Raw genomic sequence first — 23,916 nt, 5'->3', positions numbered from 1 at the left:
CTAGTGTTTCTTTAGTACAGCTGTAGGTGACCCTGTTGCTTGTCTCATAAATGCATCGTGTTCCATCTTGCTTCTTTGGATATCATCCACCGCTGGTTTGGATCTAGCCATACATGTTGTCACGTTACCAGGGATTTTAGGCGGCATGTCCCAAGTCCCAACAAACTGTCCCCATGGCGATTCCTTGGAGCGTGGAACGCCCTCTTTGAGATGTCCTCTATCGGTAGCAATTATCTGTGTGTAGCCATCTTGAGCTGAGGGACGCTGTATAAGGATACAAAATAAAAAAATAAGGTTTTTTACCAGAGATCTTCATGTCTTTGGGTGTATTCCCAAAATATTTGGGTGTATTCCTAGCACATTTGGGTGTATTCTAATTTGATGAAATGAGGTGATGTATCATGTTGCAAAGGATTCTGGGAAGGGTAATACTTACCTCTCTGTAATGTTTTGGGTGTGTTTCTAATACATTCGTGTGCATTTCTGCCGCATTTGGGTGTATAATACCTACCTCTTTGTATGTTTTGGGTGTGTTTCTAATACATTCGTGTGCATTTATGCCGCATTTGGGTGTATAATACCTACCTCTTTGTATGTTTTGGGTGTGTTTCTAATACATTGGGTGCATTTCTGCCGCATTTGGGTGTATAATACCTACCTCTTTGTATGTTTTGGGTGTGTTTCTAATACATTCGTGTGCATTTCTGCCGCATTTGGGTGTATAATACCTACCTCTTTGTATGTTTTGGGTGTGTTTCTAATACATTTGTGTGCATTTCTGCCGCATTTGGGTGTATAATACCTACCTCTTTGTATGTTTTGGGTGTGTTTCTAATACATTCGTGTGCATTTCTGCCGCATTTGGGTGTATAATACCTACCTCTTCGTATGTTTTGGGTGTGTTTCTAATACATTGGGTGCATTTCTGCCGCATTTGGGTGTATAATACCTACCTCTTTGTATGTTTTAGGCAGCTGCCACATCTGTAATCTCTTACTGTCAAATCCATTTTCATACTAAACGTGAAAAAAAGAAAAACATGAACATTATTATTAGAGGTTCATGAGGATGGGCCAGCGATCATCAACTTTAAGTGCACAACCAGTGGCGGTTCCCAGGGGCAGTGGTGTAACTCACGGGGGGATTGCCCGCGTATATTCTAAGATATTCTCAGGGGGAAGCAAATTTTGCCCGCGTATATTCTAAGATATTCTCAGGGGGACGCAAATTTTGTTTCTTGCCCCGGGCGCTACCAACCCTAGTTACGCCACTGCCCAGGGGTGGACATGAGGGGGAAATGCCCCCCAGTCAGAACTCTTGCCCCCCCCCCCCCAGTAAAAACCCAAAATTAAGAAAATATCACCTTTTTGCAGTAATTTTGTGCAAAATTTGTTGATTTTCCCCCTGAAATTCAGTTTTCCCCCTCAATTCCCCCCCCCCCCCCCTCCCCCCGAAAAAATTCCTGGAGCTGCAACTGCACAACTGACTATGGCAATACATTTAGTGCAGGTTTGTGGCATAGCAACTTAGCAAGGATTTTCTTTTGGGGGTGCACAGGACTTGATACAAAATTGGCCGGAGATTTGGTTTTCATAGATCTTACTTTTAATGTATAAAATTTAGCGAAATGTTGTGAGTACGGGATGTAGAATTGTCTCAAATTGAATCCAAATGTCACAATATGATTGTATATAAAAAAGTGCAATAAATATTGTCACAGAATTGGCCTCAAAAACCATAAAATATGTTAAAAACAGAGGTTTTTTTTATTCAAAATATCATGCTTGTGGACAATGCTTGTCGGAAAATCAACAAATAGCATCAGTAGCAAGGATAAGTTACTTTGTCAATTGCAATATATCTTTGCAGTTTTTATCCGACCTCAAATTGGCGCAGTTTACAAATTGGTTTATGGCATAGACATGAAGTCGGTTCTGATAGGCTAATTATCACCTCATCATCACATCAGCACTTCATCAGGGTTGCCAAACCCGCGATTTGGTAGCCCAATTGGGCGACTTTTGAAGATTTTTCCCGTGACTTTTGACAATTTCCTGTCCCATAGAAACCAATGCTTAAGAAAAAAATTGGGCGACTTTTCAACATTGGCTCCCGCGACTTCCGCTAGTTTCCTGCCCCATAGAAACCAATGGTAAAGTGAAAATTTGGGCGACTTTTCGATTATTTGACCCGCGATTCGGGCTGAAATCTTTTGGCAACCCTGCTTCATTCACCGATCGATCTGCGTATCAAGTGCAGGACATAGACTATTAATAGAGCTACATAGGCACGATTTTACGCTAGCGTACGTACGAGGTCGGATAAAAACTGCGAAGTCGAAGGATCTTTAAAAGGCTGTAATTTACCTAGTGGTGCAATACTTATGTGTTCCCCTCATGGCATGGGGTGGTGAATTATGGTGGGGGGCCAAGTGATTTTTGGCAGGCCGAGAGGGGGGGGGGGCAAGCGATTTTTGGGGAGCCGTTAGCCTGAGGTACTCACACCTCCGTCACTACGATTTCCACTGTCCTTCTCCGTACGAAAGGAACAGGGCCATGATGTTTCGGGCTAGGGAGCCGTCTGGAAATGTTACCACCACCCGGTCCCGGGGACTCCTAATTATCCAGTTGACCAGGCAAACTTTCAAGGACAACCCAATTAAGTAGGCTAAAATATATAATAAAGTCAATGTTCACCTCTATACCACCAAACTTTGTACAGCTACCAACTTAAAGGAGTATTCCGTGATCCTAGCATCCTCTATTTATGTCATTTTTCATTAGATATCCACAAAAAAACCTATTCCCAAAATTTCAGTTGATTCCGATTTTGCGTTAGCGAAGTTATGCATGATTATGTGTATTACACTGCTCCATAGACAATGCGTTGTAATTTCGTTCTGGTGCACCAGAGCGAAATTCAAATTTCACGATATCTTTGCTAAACGAATTAATCTGCAAGAAATATTTTGTACATAAACATTATGTAGCCAGAGGTTTCCAGTGATATAAAATCTCAACTTTTTTGAGAAAAGTGGGGGATGAGGCTGTGGATCACTTAAATGCCCCTTTAATGTGTTTTCCAGATATTTATAGCGGCCTTTATGCATGCACACTGTCAGCGTCACTGCCACTCTGTACACAAACCGTTCAAACCCAAGGGAACGTCCATTATATATGAGCCTTATATGGAAGTCACCACTTGACTTCGATTATTCCGTGGTATCAAAAGCCACAAGTACTTGAGCTTACTTGAGTACCATCACCCACGGTCAGCTAACATTATTTTAGCAAATTTAAAAATAAATAAAAATACATTTATCATAAATAAAATGAATCATGATATTATGATTTAAAAATAAATAAAAAATATAGGAATTATTAGCATGATTAGTACTAGAGATTTATCATGTAAAATAATAAACAAAGTCGTCATTTCAATAAATCATGACAAACTTATAAAATTCAAATCATGCTACTATGCTAGCCTACAGTACCATCTAAATAAATTTAAATTAATTAATGAATGATAAATAAATGAAAGTTACCTGAAGAAATTAACAAAAATAATAACATAAACAAATAATACCGTACTTAGCTGTAGGCCTACAAATAAACGAAAAGGCCTATAAAAAGAAAAAGATAAAGAAAAAATCTGAAATGAGTTCAGTGTAGGCCTACTTTTTAATTGTATTTTTACAAATTTAAAAATAAGATAGTGATATTAAATAATAAATAGTAATAATAATATTAGGTCTAGTAATAATAATAAATAATAATAATAATAAAATAATGATTAATATTTATAATAATAATCTAATAATATAATAGTAATAAATAAAAATAACAATAATAGATAATATAAATAAATAATAAATAATAATAAATAGTAGTAATATAATATTTAAAAATAATATTGATTACAAAAAAAAACATTCATCCCATTCATTTATATTGTGTTATTTTCAATAATATTATCAAACTTATTTCTCCACTGAAAATTATAAAAATAACTGTAAACAATTATAACTAAATATATAACTAAATATTAATTGAGTGACAGCCAATCGATCAAAACCCATCATAAACATCCAGGCATCCATTGCCAAGACGGCGTAAGAGGATTAGGTAAATAATAACAAAGAACTAGTATTATAATAATAAAGGACGTTCCCTTGGGTTTGAACGGTTTGTCTCTGTACTCTGTCACTCTGTACATGTGTATGGCGGTATGTCATGTATGCGCCATATCAATGACAATGGTGCGGGACTGGTGACATGTTCAGCTTAAAATTACATGAATTATAAGCTTACCTAATTTCTTTTTATGAAAAAAATTACATGATCACTGATGATATCTAAATGCACCCACCTGATTTGCACTGAAGTGTGATGACATGATTGTCTGCTAAAGATTTCTGTCAATTTGTCTGTCAATGCGGTGCTTGTGTCTGTGTTTTGAAATTGAAAACACGTCACTGATTGACTCCGTCCGTCCCTTTTTTTTTGTACACATGCACATGCGAGACATTCGCATCGCAAAATGTAAACAATAAACAAATTCGATGTCATGGTAATTGTTAATCTGACCAATCACCGGTATCGTAATATTTACTGCTGCACACCCGTGCTGATTTCAATAGTATCGGGCTTTTGATTGGCTCGTTGTCCAGACGGAATATTAAAGTTAACAAGAATTCCCTTTAAAGGGAGAAAGGTAGACATTTTGGTTTTACACGGAAAAAGTTCCATAGGCCTAAAAAAAATAGTTTGATTGATTTGGGGTTTTTTTCACAACGATTTAAAGCTGTAAATTGCCTTTGATAATAGACTACCCCGTAGTCCACTTGCCCATTGTGCATACTCTGGATATTGTATTTAAGCTTAAAACTCTGATTTAATTAATGTGTGCACAATTGATAGATTTTCACGTACATCTGATCTTTTCAGTCACCCTACTCGACTCCCTCTGTTTGTTAGCTTCCCAAGTGGATAATAAACTGGCAGATTCTAAAATTAGAATTGTTCAGTATTGAAGTGCCATTATAGTTAGCCTACCGGTATGCCATTATGATATGTTGCATTCAATAATAGAAGCCTACGTATACTTTACTTTTACTGTCACAAATAGGCCTATAATTAGGCCTAGGCCTATATAAACTTTTTTTTTTATTTTGAGGTAATAAATATCAGTATAATTTCGAGTTCAACTGAATGCGTTCATCATGATTAATAACATATTTTTATTTATAAAAAATCGACTATGGCATAGTCTAGTTTGATAAAGGCCTTGGAACTTCCCCCCCCCCCCTTTTTCCATTTTATTTTGTTGGGAGCATGGTTAACTAAAAATTTTAGAATGTTAATATTGCATGACTGTGGTACAGGGTGTCCCAAAAAAAACAGAACCCTCTTTGCACCCTCTTAGTTTTAAGAAATATTTTAATCGGCTCACAACTTCTGAAGATATGCTATTTAAAGAGATGTAGGCCTACCCGTTTTTCACTCTGTCCTCGGAGGAGATTTGGCTACATCCAAGATTTAAACGAAACACACGGTTAATGACATGGATAGATAATTTGCACTAGGCTTGGGAAAGCATAAGCGAGGATCACCAGTTAGCTTCAAACATCGTCGCAACCCCGTATTAGGCCTACTGCTGCATTCGCAAGTATCCGGCCCACAAGGTTGGCACGCAACGCAATTGATGCAATGAGGACTGGGGCTGAGTATTCGCCAGGGAGGCAACCAGGAAGAGGGCAGAGCAGCACAGTAAACTCACTTCAAAAGAACCAAAGACACACTAAACAGCTCTTTTCAGGGCTATATTTTATTCCAAAAAGAGAAATGACTTATGTTGTCAATAAAAAGAAAGCAAGAAACAATAAAGTAAGAAAGTAGGCCTATAACATAATAAAACAAAAAGGCATAAAATAACCGACAAAAACATAAGTAATTGCAAGTATAGCAAAAGAAGTCCCATCCCACATCAATTTCGCCTAAATTAATGACACTTAACAAAATCCATAACCCATAAGCCCACCGGTAAAGCCCATTCCCTAAAATAAAGTTGTTATTTTATAAAGTTATCATCGAGGAATGTTTTATATTCATGCATGGTACATGCACTTTTCAATCTTTGAAGTAGCCAAACCTCCTCCGTGGACAGAGTGAAAAACGAATACATTTCTTTGAAAGGGCATATATCTTCAAAGGTTATGAGCCGATATTCGATTGAAATAATTTTTCCGGTTTATTAAAGCTAACGGGGAAAGGCTTCTTTACATACCAACATATACTTGATCAACTTTTCTGGGGGGAACACCCTGTACTACAATGTACTTATATTAGAAAGTTCATCAATGCCTTTATCTACTGCTGATATCAGGTAGTTCATCAATGCCTTTATCTACTGCTGATATCAGGTAGTTCATCAATGCCTTTATCTACTGCTGATAACATTGTAATGACGGCATAATTTATATTTACAGTGTGTGTTGCTATCTGCCCCTGATAGCAGTTTGCATGGTACAGTGTGTGTTGCTATCTACCCCTGATAGCAGTTTGCATCGTACGTACAGTGTGTGTTGCTATCTAGGCCTACCCCTGATAGCAGTTTGCATGGTACAGTGTGTGTTGCTATCTACCCCTGATAGCAGTTTGCATGGTATAGTGTGTGTTGCTATATACACCTGATAGCAGTTTGCATGGTATAGTGTGTGTTGCTATCTACCCCTTATAGCGGTTTGCATGGTGCAGTTTGTGTTGCTATCTATCCCCTGATAGCAGTTTGCATCATAGCAGTTTGCATGGTACATTGTGTGTTGCTATCTACCCCTGATAGCAGTTTGCATGGTACAGTGTGTGTTGCTATCTACCCCTGATAGCAGTTTGCATGGTACAGTGTGTGTTGCTATCTACCCCTGATAGCAGTTTGCATGGTACAGTGTGTGTTGCTATCTACCCCTGATAGCAGTTTGCATCGTACGTACAGTGTGTGTTGCTATCTACCCCTGATAGCAGTTTGCATGGTACATTGTGTGTTGCTATCTACCCCTGATAGCAGTTTGCATGGTACAGTGTGTGTTGCTGTCTACCCTGATAGCAGTTTGCATGGTACAGTGTGTGTTGTTATCTAACCCTTATAGCAGTTTGCATGGTACAGTGTGTGTTGCTATTTACCCCTGATAGCAGTTTGCATGGTACAGTGTGTGTTGCTACTACCCTGATAGCAGTTTGCATCGTACGTACAGTGTGTGTTGCTATCTACCCCTGATAGCAGTTTGCATGGTACAGTGTGTGTTGCTATCTACCTCTGATAGCAGTTTGCATGGTACATTGTGTGTTGCTGTCTACCCTGATAGCAGTTTGCATGGTACAGTGTGTGTTGTTATCTATCCCTGATAGCAGTTTGCATGGTACAGTGTGTGTTGCTATTTACCCCTGATAGCAGTTTGCATGGTACAGTGTGTGTTGCTATCTACCCCTTATAGCAGTTTGCATGCTGCAGTTTGTGTTGCTATCTACCCCTGATAGCAGTTTGCATGGTACAGCATGTGTTGCTATCTACCCCTGCTAGTAGTCTGCATGCTGCAGTTTGTGTTGCTATCTATCCCTGATAGCAGTTTGCATGGTACAGTGTGTGTTGCTATATACCCCTGATAGCAATTTGCATGGTGCAGTGTGTGTTGCTATCTATCCCTGATAGCAGTTTGCATGGTACAGTGTGTGTTGCTATCTACCCCTGATAGCAGTTTGCATGGTACAGTGTGTGTTGCTATCTACCCCTGATAGCAGTTTGCATGGTACAGTGTGTGTTGCTATCTACCCCTGATAACAGTTTGCATGGTACAGTTTGTGTTGCTATCAATCCCTGATAGCAGTTTGCATGCTGCAGTTTGTGTTGCTATCTATCCCTGATAGCAGTTTGCATGGTACAGTGTGTGTTGCTATATACCCCTGATAGCAATTTGCATGGTGCAGTGTGTGTTGCTATCTATCCCTGATAGCAGTTTGCATGGTACAGTGTGTGTTGCTATCTATCCCTGATAGCAGTTTGCATGGTAGGCCTACAGTGTGTGTTACTGTATACCCCTGATTGCAGTTTGCATGGTGCATTGAGATTATGCTCGCTGCAGCTATGAGTCACCTTTATCCAGTGATAACAAAATAAATACAAACATTGTAATGACGGCATAATTTATATGAGTACGCTCGGATTTTCTGCTGTATACAAAAGGACACTGTATTAACCAGAAGTTTGAAGTCCATATCCATCAGAATAATTTCACAAATCATGGCTAGAAATCTATGGCGGTTTAAATCATCAAACAATGGAGGTAAGCACGTATAAAGCTGTATAAGTAAGGAAGGAAAGAAGGAAGGAAAGAAGGAAGGAAGGAAGGAGGAAAAGATCATGTACATACATTTAAATACATGGCTTAAATCTAATAAGAAAAGATCTGACAGACATTTTTGCGTATACATGTTACATCATGAGTAATTGAGTTTTCGTCAAAGGTACAGTGCTCCAGGAGCACTGCAACTTTGTTCTAGATTAGGGTAGGTGTTATTTTTCAGAATGGATTAGTGCTGCATGAGCACTAGTGTTAACAACTCAATTTTGTATTTATTCATTTTTCCTAGGGTGTGTAAGAAATGGTAGGCCTACCGTATCGTCAGAGACACACACGCCTGGAAAGTCATCGATTTCCGTGATCAAGGTCCCGTGATCAGAGTGATCAATAGGACAGATTGGAAGCGATGTGTAATAGAACCAGGCCAAAATGAGGTTACATTTCGCGATCGTTTTGACCACTCTTTTCGTGTCAAGAGATGGGAATTCCCGAGCAATCCAAGCGATGGCATTACATTCCTAGGTCGATTTGCTGGCGCTGCGTTGCGGGAGATTTACATGACTGTAATGAGAGGTGAAATTATGGACTTCCTTCGAAGAACCTGTCCAAATATAGTTACGTTTGACTTCAGCCAGTGCGAAGAAGGTTTTGCTTTGATATTGATGATGACATAAAGCATAAGCTATACCTCCCACTTAAACTGAAACGATTGGGTTTGCCAAAGATCTTGTGTCCTCTGTCCACTGACAGGCTGCCTATTCATCTAATGCATTCTGATCAATGGCGACATCAACTATGTCGAGAGAAAGAACAAATATTATCATACAATGAACGAATATTATCACGTGTTGCTAGTGATTGTTCCCAAATACTTTGACAGGTATGCAGAATTTAGTTAAAATATCTAGTTTGCAAGAGATTGACTTGTCTTATTGCGACAGCTATCCATCCGCGAAATTTCCATCAGAATTTGACGATATTCTGACTAATTCGATTGGGGCTTTAAGAACGCTGACACGTATTAGAATTATTAATCCATATCATGTGACAATTGATAGAGATAACATACAAGGCGGATACCAACCAGATTTGTCTATTTTTGTTGGCTGCATTGGAAAGTGGAAAAACCTGCGAGAATTGTCATTTCTATATATATGTAGTATTTTCAGAAGAAGCATTTGAGAAAATGATATCTGGCTTGGTGAATCTGCAGAAGCTTGAATTAAAACATATTCCGTTAAACCACATTTAGTATCTCTTATTGGAAATCAATGTCGGAAATTAGAATCATTACAAATAAAAGGTAAAGTGGATTATAGTCAATGTTTGATGTCACTATCTCATCATCCCACATTAGAAATACTGGAAGTCGGGCCTGTTGAAGAAGGTTTGATATGTTTATATGACTCGGAGAGACGTAACTTTGCAGAGTTTGAATATCAATGGATACGTGTGGTCTTTAGTATGCTAGTGACCTTGCCCAGAATAAAATATGTCAAGCTTTCTGGCGCCTATTTGGTCGAACTCTATAATGAAGGTAACTTTCCAATCATTGAATCTGCTGAGATTGAGATAATTGAGATTGAACACAAGAGAACGCAGGGTTTCAAATCCGAGGTGAACCCGCGAACCGGTTCGCTCCGGGCCCGGGGCTCCGGGTTGGAACTAGGCGAACCAAAATTGGTTCGCGCACATGCTATGTCTTCTGAAGATATTTAGTTAACTATTTAGCTCTATTGATGCAAAAGAATAAGCCTACAAAGTGGTTTCCAACATCGTTTTCTTCCCATCTTTCGGATGATACATGTACATTAAAAAAATTAATCTTCCGTCTTTCGGATGATGATGCATCCACATCAAAAATAAATTAATAGGCATACAAGATGGTTTCCGAAATAATTTTCTTCTGACTTTCATACGGTTCATGCACATTAATATTTTTCAGTAACTTCAACACATGCTTTGTCTTCTGAAGGTATTTAGTTAACGCGGCTGTGTACTCTAGACATTGATTCTTTCACGAAATTGAGCTTTTTTGAAATGTATTTACTTTGTTATGTTTTTTATAAATACAAACAAAGAAAATCCGGATTTGTTAACTCCAACTGCTCTATTTTATGGATTTTATTTCACTATTTCACTCGTTTCCGCAATTTAAAAGGAAAGAAAATCTTTGTTGTACCATCGTGGTACACGCGTGCAACCATAGACATACCATTGTTTGTCTGGGCGTGCAACAACGCATCGCATTTTGTAGGCGCGCAATTTGTTAACGCACAGATACGCTACGGATACGCGACGCTTATCTGCATGCGCGGCGCATCTTATGGAAACACCACGGAAGCACTGATTCCACAAAAACCTAGCGGTCAAATGGCTCCGTTTTAGCTGATAAAATGTGATTTTTTTTTCAAGTTCTTTCCCCGCTTTAAACATCAAGATATGAATAGATTTCGCCCAAACTTCTCAAGGGGCTGTGGATTTACCCGATGTTCACGTAATGTAAGGTAGAAAAACTAGAACTGTCGCATTCTCCTGTGAGCTTCGATCTAAGTGCAAAATGTGACCACTTTAAACTTCAACGGCCTTTATTTCAATGTTCATTTTCTCGGTAAAATTAATGACGATTTAGGTACACGATAACTCAATAAATACAGCATCTACTGGTAAGCAATTATGCTCATCATAAAAAGCATGATCGACTTAAGAAACGGTTTTCTCATTTTTTTATATTTTGGTCTATTTTCGATTTTAGGCATCATTTTGTGCAAATCGGCGTTTATGAATTTTAAAAAGTTCATTTTGATGCCATATATGGTCAATATCTCAAAAAATAAGGTCAATATCAAAAAACTAAAAAAACCGTTTTCGGAATGGCGCCTCAAGATTAAGAAAAAAACAAAACAAAAATTTTTTGGAAAGAGTGTTTTTTTGTTATGATGTACCGAACAAAAATTGCCAAAAATTCACTATTTTGTAATTTTCTTCATAATTATTGTTTTTACACCAAATCTGTATTTATATTGAGATTCATTGATGTCTTGCCTTTATAAAAATGTATACTTTTATATGTCTTGCGTGAATAATTACAAAGTTAGGGCACTTTTACTACATGCATGTCTGAGAGTACACAGCCTCCTTAAGGCCGTGTAAAATTAATATTTTGGTTCTCGTCCCTCCCTCCTCAATTTCTGGGATTTGTCAGATTTTTTTTTTTTTTTTTTAGATTTTTCAATTTTTTAGACTTTGGAATGATTTATGAAATCTTCATACATATAAATAAGTTTATTAGAGAACAAGCATCACTTCCAAGTCTTTTTCTGGTACTCTAGGGGTTTATCCCAAAAAAATAAAAAAAAAAAAAAAAAAAAAAGGGCCTCATCGTTTCCTCGAGCACTGTTGGAGAAGACCGAAAACTACTGACAATGCTAATTTTACATTGAAAAAAAAAAAAAAAAAAAAAACACCTCCCTCCCTCATCAATTCATGAAAATCCTCTGGACGAGAACCAAAACATTAATTTTATACGGCCTAAGGTTAAACAAAGTGTTGAAGGGCTTTACCTCCAGAAAAAATATATTATTACCTTATACGTAAGAAAATATGTCTACTTATCATGTGAAATAAAAAAAAAAAAAAAAAAATGTGTGAAAATGTGTTTTTAGCCTATTTTTTAGCTCTTGTCAAGCACTATTATTCGATTTGTTTACAAGCGCCAAGCAACTGTCGTCTAGGAGAGTGATTGACATCTTTATTATTAGAGAAGAATGTAATCTGTATAGTTCATGAATATTCATGTAGTATTTATACAACCTGTATCCCAGCCATTTTGCTTAGCTATCATAATCGTTCATATACGACGCCCATATGATCCATGGTGTTAAACTGATATTCAGCAACTTTATATCTCTCGATCTTTGCGATCCGAAATATTGAATTTCAACTTTAGGCACATCTCTAGCAAGATAATTAAATACCTGTCACAAATAGAGGTCTTGAAATGTTACTTGCAACGTTAAAAATGTGAATAGAGAACAAATCGGGTTCAAACATGCTTCAAAAACATGGTAATCGCGTAAGGTAATTGTCAACGCCTACTACCAGAATAGCCGGAAGAGGGCAGACTTCATAAGGGAGTGTTCATAATATATTTTAGTGGGGGTCTGGGGGACAAAGAATTTGGAACTTATTTCGGGAAATTTCGGGGTGGGTTTTGGTTTTGTTTTTTATTTTATCTTCCTGTTCGGGTGTTTCGGTTGGCACATTTTCGGGTCATTTTCATGCACTTCACAGGAGTTTTTTCGTGGCTTCTCTGTAGCTGTCGTGTGTCTTTTTCCCCACGTACAGGGTATAAATAATAAATGAATAATAATATATGAAAAAAGAATCTGGAACTTCAACGTCAAAAACAAAACAAAAACAAGACAAACTGTACCCTGCTAAAATATCAACCCCTATCCTCTCTGAGAATAAAAATAATAAGACTCAACCTCACCTGCAAAAAATATTTTTTCGGGGGATAATTTGGGATAAGTTCGGGCCTATTTTATTGAGACAATTTTCAAAATCTATAAGGTGAAATACGGTGTCGTGATGTGCGGCAGATTTGGGGTGCATTTTCAGCCATTTAGTTTAGACTCTGTTGTATTTTTAGCCATGATTTTATTGACCCTCGGTGTCTTGAAAATTAGGTTTAAGAAGGGTATTTTTCAATGATTTTCTCGAAAAAGTAAAAATTTGCGAAAACTTTCAGTCCAAAAGTTGATACAATTTTGGGTCTGTTTTATTCAAATTTGGTTTAAAATCGTACCGTAGTTTTTCGGAGTCACAGCCTGACATCCTTACCCAAACCAACTTGAGAAGGTTCCCCCGGGGTGTGTGCAAATTTGCAATTTATAGGCCTCCACTCATCATTTAAGCCTAAAATCAAAGTGTTAATACCATTAACACTACCATGGCCCGTTTTGTCGTGATGACTGGCTTCCAAAATGTAGGCCTATTTTAAATTATAAATCTGGTCCCGCTAGAGGTGTGTTGTTACCCGCGGAGGTCTCTCCCTCGGGTTCGTGGATGTGCCACAGTTTTGGGGTAGGCCTACCTTTTCAACGACTATGATGGGTGGGTTTACAGCGAAGACCAACTTTTGGGCGCATTTTGGCAAAAGTGCCCAATAAAAAAGCGTCAAATTAGGCCAAATGTGGGTGACTTTGATCCCCGCGGTACAAATGTTTTGAAGAGACCCGCCGAGGTGTTTTTATAAAAAAAATGGTCGGGCCTGCTAAAAAACCTCCCGGAATCAAGCATGGGTAGGCATACCAAAATGCCTTGAGACCCCCCCCAACCCAGCGCCGGGACCTCCATGACATGATATTCTCCGCGAGTCCACCAGAAAATATAAAAATATAACATTTTGATAGGCCTACTAGACCTATATTTGTCTGTAAACCTTTCTTGTAGTTGTAGGCTACCGCGTATGTCTACCGTGATGACAGTAGCGTAGCTGCCGGGGGGCAATTGCAAAATTGCCTATTTGGGCCCCCCGCCCCTAGTGCAAGGAAAAAAGAGGGAAAGAGGGGGGAAGAGGAAAAAAAGAGAGGGTGAGAGGAGGGGCAGAGAGATGGGGAATCCAAACCAAACGATATGCAATACAGCTCAATAGGCCTACCATATACGATTATTATCAATAAGCCTGGCAAAATTGTCTATTTGGGGCCCCCCGCCCCAGTGGGAAATTTGGTGGATTTGGGCCCCGCCCCATAGGGCCTACAGTCTTGCCCCTCCTGGAAAAAATCCCAGCTACGCCGCTGCGTGATGATGTTGCAAAGTTGCGGAAGTTCATTCATAAATTTTCCATTTCCACTCGACAACAACCCGGGACAACAACAGGCCAGCACGCAGCGCGCAGTAGCTGAATCCCCGAGCTAATCAGAGACATGTGCGTTTCTCTTTCAACAGAAAATATGTGACCATGTGACTGACACGATGTAGGGCCTACGCTTCAAATAATTATGCTCTCGGCGTCGAAAGTATGATAATGGCAAATATTTATAATGAACACTCCTTATTTAGCCACACCTCAGTTCCTTTCTCGGGTTGCCTGGTATATCAGCAAAATCCTACACCTATCGCCTTCCCTTGGTAAAATCCTGATAAAAACTCGTGATATTGAAATTGAATTTCAGCGCCAGAACTTCCGTCATTCTAGCATCATGGATGGATATGCAGTGGCGCCGCTAGGGGGGCAGTATTTCCCCAATATTTTTTCTTTCCCACCCAGTTTTTAGGCAAAATCCCCACAATTATGTAATTTTCCACTTTTTGCGGCAATTTAGTGCAATGATTTCCAAGTGCCCCTGTCTCAAATTCACTTCCCCCATGCCCCGCGAAAAAAATTCTGGTTCCGCCACTACGGGTATGGCCATAGCTAGAGGGCTTTCCCACCCACCCCCAGTTGCCCTTGGTTATGCTGGACGTATGAGAAATTTAGAGCTTGTTCAATTCCACCAATTTTAGAAATTTTAAAGGTATAGGGCCTATACAGTGTATATAGCCTATTAAAACGGATCACAGTCAAATAAAATATCGTAGGCCTAATAATTTTACCAATGGCATTTATTGAGCTGCTCCTATGGTTTAATATTGATATTATATAATTGAGCTCCTTGTCAAGCTCCTGAGTACAGGGACTAACTGAGCTCCCGCTATTTTCAGAAATGAAGGCCTGGCCTTAAATGAATAATTAAGATTGAGGCAGCCTTTTGTTTCATTTTACAGAACTTTTTTTTAATCCCCCCAAAATTAGTGTTTTTTTTTAATGGGGAGTAGGCTTTTAAAACGAAATTCAAATTTGGCAATATTTTCCATTGCTTAACGAATTGATCTGCGTGAAAATTCCTAAACATGTGGCCAGAGCGGGATGAGTGGTATAAAAATCTTAACTTAATTGTGAGAAAGGCCGTAGGCCTATGGGGGTGTATGAGGTTGTGGATCACGAAATGCCCCTTTAATGTGTGCTAGGTAAAGTCATTCTTCCTCCCTTTCGACATGCCAAAATTTATTCCCTCCCCCGGCCCCGGCTTGCCAAAAAATTGCGTTCTCGAAATCAAAAGGCTGTGCAATCAGTACCGGTATTAGCCTACTAATTATAAGCCAAAATTTCCAAGCGACTCGCTAAAAATCGCTTGCCTCCCGTCTCGGCCAGCCAAAAATCACTTGTCCGCACCCCCTGGACTGCCAAATTGTTGTGGCCCCCTCCCCCTTGGCCTGCCGAAAATGCCCCACCCCCTTTGCATATAGGCCTAGGCCTATATGCCAATTTTTTGGGATCCCCAATTTTCATACCCATACCTTAAATGGATTTCTAAATATCTACCTGTTGCAAGCGCAGCAAGCATGAAAATGTGCACATTTTTTTCGCGCCCTAACTACCCCCAACATTTTCCCCTCCCATGCACCAGGTTCATTGGCGCTAGATTTTAAGCTAGAAAATACCTAAATATTTTAAAACCCAAACTCGGCAACACCACTTTATCGGGCAAATAGAGCCCGTCGTATACGTAAACAGCGTGTTTAAAAAAAAATGAGAGTGTCACTTTTGTCCAAAAAATTTCGAATTTTGGCCTTGAGCAGCGACAATCAGAGGTAAGAAAAACACAGTATGACGCAGCTTGAAATATAGAATCACTATATCAATTTTGAAGTTTGTACTTCAAAGCACAAGCCGAAACGAGGTGAAATGGTTCTAAAAAAATTGATTTCGCTGTATCTTTTTATCGCGAAACTAGACAATTTGACAGCAGCGAGTCGGAAAAATAGCAAATATCTCAATTTTCTGCTATCGAAATAAAAATTTAAATAGCACCTGCATATAGAAGAGGGTTTATAGAAATAATGTAGGTCAGAATTTTGTCTATGAAATCGTGCACGGAATTGTTATTACTGGTTACAAAACGACATACAAGTGGAGGCCATTTTACTTCAAATTCGGCAAACATGTAAGCTTACTAAAACAAATCGAGACAAGCAATATCAAGAATGAATATGCACATTCTTTTATTGACTTGTTTGTAATGTGCGTCGTAGTTCCCAACAAAATCGCCACTTCCACTGAGAAATTATGGCCGTGTTCCCAAAAATCTTGATGCTCCGGATATTGAAAAAAATTTGAAATGTTTGAAAAGTACATTTCTTTTTGAGCCAAGTGGAAAATTCAAGCATAATAATAACCCTTACACTTTCAGCTTTTAGACGTAGTTTGCGTTTTCTCTCTACGATATTTATTTCCAGAAATAGATAATTTTAAAGGGGCTACATGCAGTCTCATTCTGGATCGATCATTGCAAAGTTTAGTATAACCTTAATTAGCTCTAATGATGCAAAAGAATAAGCCTACAAGGTGGTTTCCCTCATCGTTTTCTTCCGTCTTTCGGTTGGTGGTCCACCTGAATAAATGAATTATTAGTTTTAAATTGTGCTTCACATAATAGTCAGATGCATAAATCCAGTACAAAAGTTTAAAAATGCTTCATACATATAGTTAAATATAGGAAAGTGGACATTTTAAAGTGCTCTAACTTGAAAATGGAGCCTCTTTGAAAATTAGTGTTTCTCATGAAAAAATGCTGTTTTAGGGTTTCAAACAGGTTTGTGATTGATTAAAAGTGGGGCTTCAAGTGAGAAAAACAGGTGATCTTCCTGGTGGGGATGGGTGTGGGATTGGCTTCTGGTGGGTGGTCCACCTGAATCAATTAAATATTAGTTTAAATAATTCTGCTTCACATATGTGTAAGTCGGATGTATAGATCATGTAATAAACCCAGTTATTATAATAAACCCAGTTATTATAGATCATGTAATAAACCCAGTTATTAAGTGCAAAAGTTTAAAAATGCTTCATACATATAGTTAAATATAGGAAAGTGGACATTTTAAGGTTGGTCTGAACCCTGGAATTATGGAAACTTTCGGGCCTCATAACTTCTAAATTGTTGGTCTAAAGTATATAAAAGTATACATATTTAGAATGGCAAAGACTTGATAAGTTCATCTGCGAGGTCAAATTTGGACCAAAATGCCATTTTTGGCCCAAAATCCCAAAAAATAACGGTTTTTGGCCCACTTCTTTTTCGTGCATCGTAAAATTCTAGGGCCAATTTTTTTTATTATTAATTTTTAAAAACCAGATAAAAATATCAAGGACCCGTTTTTTTTTTTTTTTTATTTCGACCAACTTTGAGAAATTTTCACCAAAAATGGTCAAAAATGCTGATTTTTCAAAAAAATCATAAAGAAGCCCGATTTTGGCCCAAATTTCAAATATTTTTGGTGAAATTGGTCAAAATTTAAAAAATAAAAAACGGGTCCTAGATATTTTGATCTAGTTTAAAAAAAAAAAATTGTTACTTACGATGCACGAAAAAGGAGTGGGCCAAAAACAGTTATTTTTGGGATTTTGGGCCAAAAATGGCATTTTGACGTCACAATGTGACATTTTTGTTCCGAACTCCATACCGTCATAGATATATCAAAGTATACTGAATCCTTATGGCTAGAGGATGACGCTGATCGAGTTTTGATAACTTTGAAGGTCCAGTGACCTTTTTCCACTAAATGGGTGTGTTGTTGAAATGGCTCAATAGCCTAGATTAATCAGTTCGAAATGCACATTAGACATGTTAAAACTAGCGCCGTGCTTTCCATTCAAATGCAACTTCTAGTTCATTACCGTACTTCAGTGGGTTTTCGATCTGTTTCTTTAATTCTCAACCGATTTCAACAAATGAAATCTTTAAATCAGGTACAGGTATTGGCTGCTGGTTTAAATTTTGACATTTGTCTTTGTTTAGGATATATATACAGGGGTGAATATAACATAAATTTACTTCGCATGGATCATTGATCGCGCATAAAGTATATTTAATATAAAGCATTTAAGTATTACTATACTATAATAAAGTATTATTATACTAGACGCAACGTTCCCGGAACACATGACGAAAGCTTTGATGGAACACCTTAAGACAGCATTCAAGCTTTGACTTACATTTGGCGGACACGCGTGTGAAAAAAATATTTAGGGTGAAAATTCTTGATTGCTTAAATGTTTCTAGGGGTAAAATGTCACATATTTTCAGATTTTGGCACTTAAACCCGGCCCTTATTTTTCACTGATTTTGAGAAAAATTATTTTTTGGTCCAATTTTGGCCGAAAATGGCCGTTTTGGGGTGACAAAAATTTTGACTTGCTAATTTCCTGTGAGTGTATGAACATGAAAACTACTGAGTAGTGCCTAATTTTTTATGCTAATTATGTGACAGAGGTACATTTGTGATATTCAAATCATTAAATGGGATAAATCTGTTTCTTTATTTGTGTAACAGGGTTAGAAAGTTGGGGGTCAGGGTGACAATTGATTTGGGAAAAAATGAAATTTTCGCCTAATTTTGAGCTTGAAAAAGCCATAACTCCTCAATGGTATGAGCTATTGAGATGCTTTTTGTGTCTTTATGTTCAGTATTTCACTAGCTAAATAGTGGTATAAAACTTGACACAGTTGAATGTACTGACAAAAATTAAAGTACCGTAGTAATATGTTACCCCTACCCCTAACATTTCGGCGGGTGTGAAAAAAATAAAGGCCTTCGCAAAAAATATAAGTCCTTCAAAACTGTGAGGTTTAAGGCTAAACAAATATAAACTTGCTATAGCCAAGACCTCCCTCTAGAGCAAGTTTATGTTTGTTTAGCCCTGAGAGTCCCAGTTTTGAAAGACTTATTTTTTTGCGCCAATTTTCGCTCAAATTTGAGGACTTCGGACAGAAATATGCCTGTACAGTGCTATGGGGAAAATTTTCAAGTTGACAATTATGCATTTTTTATGTCAGATTCAGTTTCTACACAAAATTTCACCCCAGAAAATGTTCTTTTAAGTAGGATATCTTTCACTTTAAGTTCCCAACATTCTGTCCGCCAAACGCAAGTCAAAGCTTGAACGCTGTCTTAATTACTTTCATATGGAAAAACCAGGTAATGCTCCGAGATGCCGAGATATCTATGATGTAGCCACAATTTTGACATTGTAGCGCATGGAATGCCTTAGACCGGGGCCTTAGAATGGTTTCAAAAGGGTTGGAAACGCTGAAAAATATACGAAACACCATAGATCTGGGCCAAAAAATTGCATTTAATCGACAGATCTAATAGACCCGTGACGTCCGCACGTCTGCGGGACGTCACGGGTCAATACACGTACAGGTAGCCGGGTATAGCCCCCTTCATCTGGCCAGACGCCACCAACGGCATCTATAGTTTCGAAAAACTCTGGATAATAATAGGTTTTTGGGCCTAGTTACATGAGCCTCTTATACTCGATAGAGCTTTGCGTGTCTTCGCCTTCACGCAAATGACCATAAATGTGACCGTTCACGGCGAATGAGCCGTAAATTCCTCCCCCGGTCAATTTTGTTTTATTTTGTGTTTAAAAAATAAACATCATAAACTTAAAAATGTTATATCATTTGACTTCAAACGATATCCAGAAGCGGGGTTATGGTTTGTTAAACTTTGCTCCTTCAACAAAATTATAGCTTTTTTCATTTATACATGCGTCTCTTTTTCCACATTACTGGCAATAAATATCAAACAGTCATAATTGGCGGTCATTTCAAATCATCCCCAAGTCAACGAGGTTTAAGAAGGTTCTCTCATTGTTAATTGTTGGTTATGCATACCTATACAAAATACAATGCCTGGTAACCCACCACTTGAAAAGGATTTAGCAAAAGCAAACAAAGACCAGAGCTTTTGTGGGAGCACGTGTGGCCGAGTGGATAAGGCGCCCGACTCATAATACATAGGTTGTGAGTTCGAGCCCCGCTCGTGCCAACGTGTTGTGTCCGTGGGCAAGGCACTTTATCCTCATTGCCTACTGGGGGATGGGGTTGGGTTGGATTGGATGTTTGTTTCAATGTTGCAATATTGGCGCTGATTAAGCTGCTGCCTGCAAATTGCATTGTGTCTGTTTAGTTGTGTTTAATGTACAATTCTAACAATTTGACCTGCGGGTCACCATTAGAGTTTGAAATAAAACCTTCCTTTAAAAGTTCTATAGCCATCTATATTCTTATTGACGATATTCTGACTAATTCGATTGGGGCTTTAAGAACGCTGACACGTATTAGAATTATTAATCCATATCATGTGACAATTGATAGAGATAACATACAAGGCGGATACCAACCAGATTTGTCTATTTTTGTTGGCTGCATTGGAAAGTGGAAAAACCTGCGAGAATTGTCATTTCTATATATATGTAGTATTTTCAGAAGAAGCATTTGAGAAAATGATATCTGGCTTGGTGAATCTGCAGAAGCTTGAATTAAAACATATTCCGTTAAACCACATTTAGTATCTCTTATTGGAAATCAATGTCGGAAATTAGAATCATTACAAATAAAAGGTAAAGTGGATTATAGTCAATGTTTGATGTCACTATCTCATCATCCCACATTAGAAATACTGGAAGTCGGGCCTGTTGAAGAAGGTTTGATATGTTTATATGACTCGGAGAGACGTAACTTTGCAGAGTTTGAATATCAATGGATACGTGTGGTCTTTAGTATGCTAGTGACCTTGCCCAGAATAAAATATGTCAAGCTTTCTGGCGCCTATTTGGTCGAACTCTATAATGAAGGTAACTTTCCAATCATTGAATCTGCTGAGATTGAGATAATTGAGATTGAACACAAGAGAACGCAGGGTTTCAAATCCGAGGTGAACCCGCGAACCGGTTCGCTCCGGGCCCAGGGCTCCAGGTTGGAACTAGGCGAACCAAAATTGGTTCGCGCACATGCTATGTCTTCTGAAGATATTTAGTTAACTATTTAGCTCTATTGATGCAAAAGAATAAGCCTACAAAGTGGTTTCCAACATCGTTTTCTTCCCATCTTTCGGATGATACATGTACATTAAAAAAATTAATCTTCCGTCTTTCGGATGATGATGCATCCACATCAAAAATAAATTAATAGGCATACAAGATGGTTTCCGAAATAATTTTCTTCTGACTTTCATACGGTTCATGCACATTAATATTTTTCAGTAACTTCAACACATGCTTTGTCTTCTGAAGGTATTTAGTTAACGCGGCTGTGTACTCTAGACATTGATTCTTTCACGAAATTGAGCTTTTTTGAAATGTATTTACTTTGTTATGTTTTTTATAAATACAAACAAAGAAAATCCGGATTTGTTAACTCCAACTGCTCTATTTTATGGATTTTATTTCACTATTTCACTCGTTTCCGCAATTTAAAAGGAAAGAAAATCTTTGTTGTACCATCGTGGTACACGCGTGCAACCATAGACATACCATTGTTTGTCTGGGCGTGCAACAACGCATCGCATTTTGTAGGCGCGCAATTTGTTAACGCACAGATACGCTACGGATACGCGACGCTTATCTGCATGCGCGGCGCATCTTATGGAAACACCACGGAAGCACTGATTCCACAAAAACCTAGCGGTCAAATGGCTCCGTTTTAGCTGATAAAATGTGATTTTTTTTCAAGTTCTTTCCCCCGCTTTAAACATCAAGATATGAATAGATTTCGCCCAAACTTCTCAAGGGGCTGTGGATTTACCCGATGTTCACGTAATGTAAGGTAGAAAAACTAGAACTGTCGCATTCTCCTGTGAGCTTCGATCTAAGTGCAAAATGTGACCACTTTAAACTTCAACGGCCTTTATTTCAATGTTCATTTTCTCGGTAAAATTAATGACGATTTAGGTACACGATAACTCAATAAATACAGCATCTACTGGTAAGCAATTATGCTCATCATAAAAAGCATGATCGACTTAAGAAACGGTTTTCTCATTTTTTTATATTTTGGTCTATTTTCGATTTTAGGCATCATTTTGTGCAAATCGGCGTTTATGAATTTTAAAAAGTTCATTTTGATGCCATATATGGTCAATATCTCAAAAAATAAGGTCAATATCAAAAAACTAAAAAAACCGTTTTCGGAATGGCGCCTCAAGATTAAGAAAAAAACAAAACAAAAATTTTTTGGAAAGAGTGTTTTTTGTTATGATGTACCGAACAAAAATTGCCAAAAATTCACTATTTTGTAATTTTCTTCATAATTATTGTTTTTACACCAAATCTGTATTTATATTGAGATTCATTGATGTCTTGCCTTTATAAAAATGTATACTTTTATATGTCTTGCGTGAATAATTACAAAGTTAGGGCACTTTTACTACATGCATGTCTGAGAGTACACAGCCTCCTTAAGGCCGTGTAAAATTAATATTTTGGTTCTCGTCCCTCCCTCCTCAATTTCTGGGATTTGTCAGATTTTTTTTTTTTTTTAGATTTTTCAATTTTTTAGACTTTGGAATGATTTATGAAATCTTCATACATATAAATAAGTTTATTAGAGAACAAGCATCACTTCCAAGTCTTTTTCTGGTACTCTAGGGGTTTATCCTCAGAATCTCACATTTGAAAAAAAAAAAAAAGGGCCTCATCGTTTCCTCGAGCACTGTTGGAGAAGACCGAAAACTACTGACAATGCTAATTTTACATTGAAAAAAAAAAAAAAAAAAAAAAACACCTCCTCCCTCATCAATTCATGAAAATCCTCTGGACGAGAACCAAAACATTAATTTTATACGGCCTAAGGTTAAACAAAGTGTTGAAGGGCTTTACCTCCAGAAAAAATATATTATTACCTTATACGTAAGAAAATATGTCTACTTATCATGTGAAATAAAAAATCCGGAAAAAATGTGTGAAAATGTGTTTTTAGCCTATTTTTTAGCTCTTGTCAAGCACTATTATTCGATTTGTTTACAAGCGCCAAGCAACTGTCGTCTAGGAGAGTGATTGACATCTTTATTATTAGAGAAGAATGTAATCTGTATAGTTCATGAATATTCATGTAGTATTTATACAACCTGTATCCCAGCCATTTTGCTTAGCTATCATAATCGTTCATATACGACGCCCATATGATCCATGGTGTTAAACTGATATTCAGCAACTTTATATCTCTCGATCTTTGCGATCCGAAATATTGAATTTCAACTTTAGGCACATCTCTAGCAAGATAATTAAATACCTGTCACAAATAGAGGTCTTGAAATGTTACTTGCAACGTTAAAAATGTGAATAGAGAACAAATCGGGTTCAAACATGCTTCAAAAACATGGTAATCGCGTAAGGTAATTGTCAACGCCTACTACCAGAATAGCCGGAAGAGGGCAGACTTCATAAGGGAGTGTTCATAATATATTTTAGTGGGGGTCTGGGGGACAAAGAATTTGGAACTTATTTCGGGAAATTTCGGGGTGGGTTTTTGGTTTTGTTTTTTATTTTATCTTCCTGTTCGGGTGTTTCGGTTGGCACATTTTCGGGTCATTTTCATGCACTTCACAGGGGTTTTTTCGTGGCTTCTCTGTAGCTGTCGTGTGTCTTTTTCCCCACGTACAGGGTATAAATAATAAATGAATAATAATATATGAAAAAAAGAATCTGGAACTTCAACGTCAAAAAC

General features: G+C 37.8%; 1 protein-coding gene across 1 annotated transcript; it reads right to left on the bottom strand.

Annotated features, from left to right (window-relative positions):
• LOC140144238 (protein Flattop homolog) lies at positions 1-4,541 on the bottom strand. The gene is made up of 3 exons (XM_072166055.1): positions 4,372-4,541; positions 954-1,016; positions 1-264 (listed from the first exon to the last, which is right to left on the bottom strand). The coding sequence occupies exons 1-3, from the start codon at positions 4,396-4,398 to the stop codon at positions 1-3; spliced, it is 354 nt and encodes a 117-aa protein (XP_072022156.1). The 5' UTR covers positions 4,399-4,541.
• Between the last annotated feature and the right edge of the window lie 19,375 nt (positions 4,542-23,916).

This window comes from Amphiura filiformis, unplaced genomic scaffold, assembly GCF_039555335.1.
Source record: "Amphiura filiformis unplaced genomic scaffold, Afil_fr2py scaffold_46, whole genome shotgun sequence".
NCBI classification, from domain to species: domain Eukaryota; kingdom Metazoa; phylum Echinodermata; class Ophiuroidea; order Amphilepidida; family Amphiuridae; genus Amphiura; species Amphiura filiformis.
This window is presented reverse-complemented; position numbering and strand designations above follow the sequence as displayed.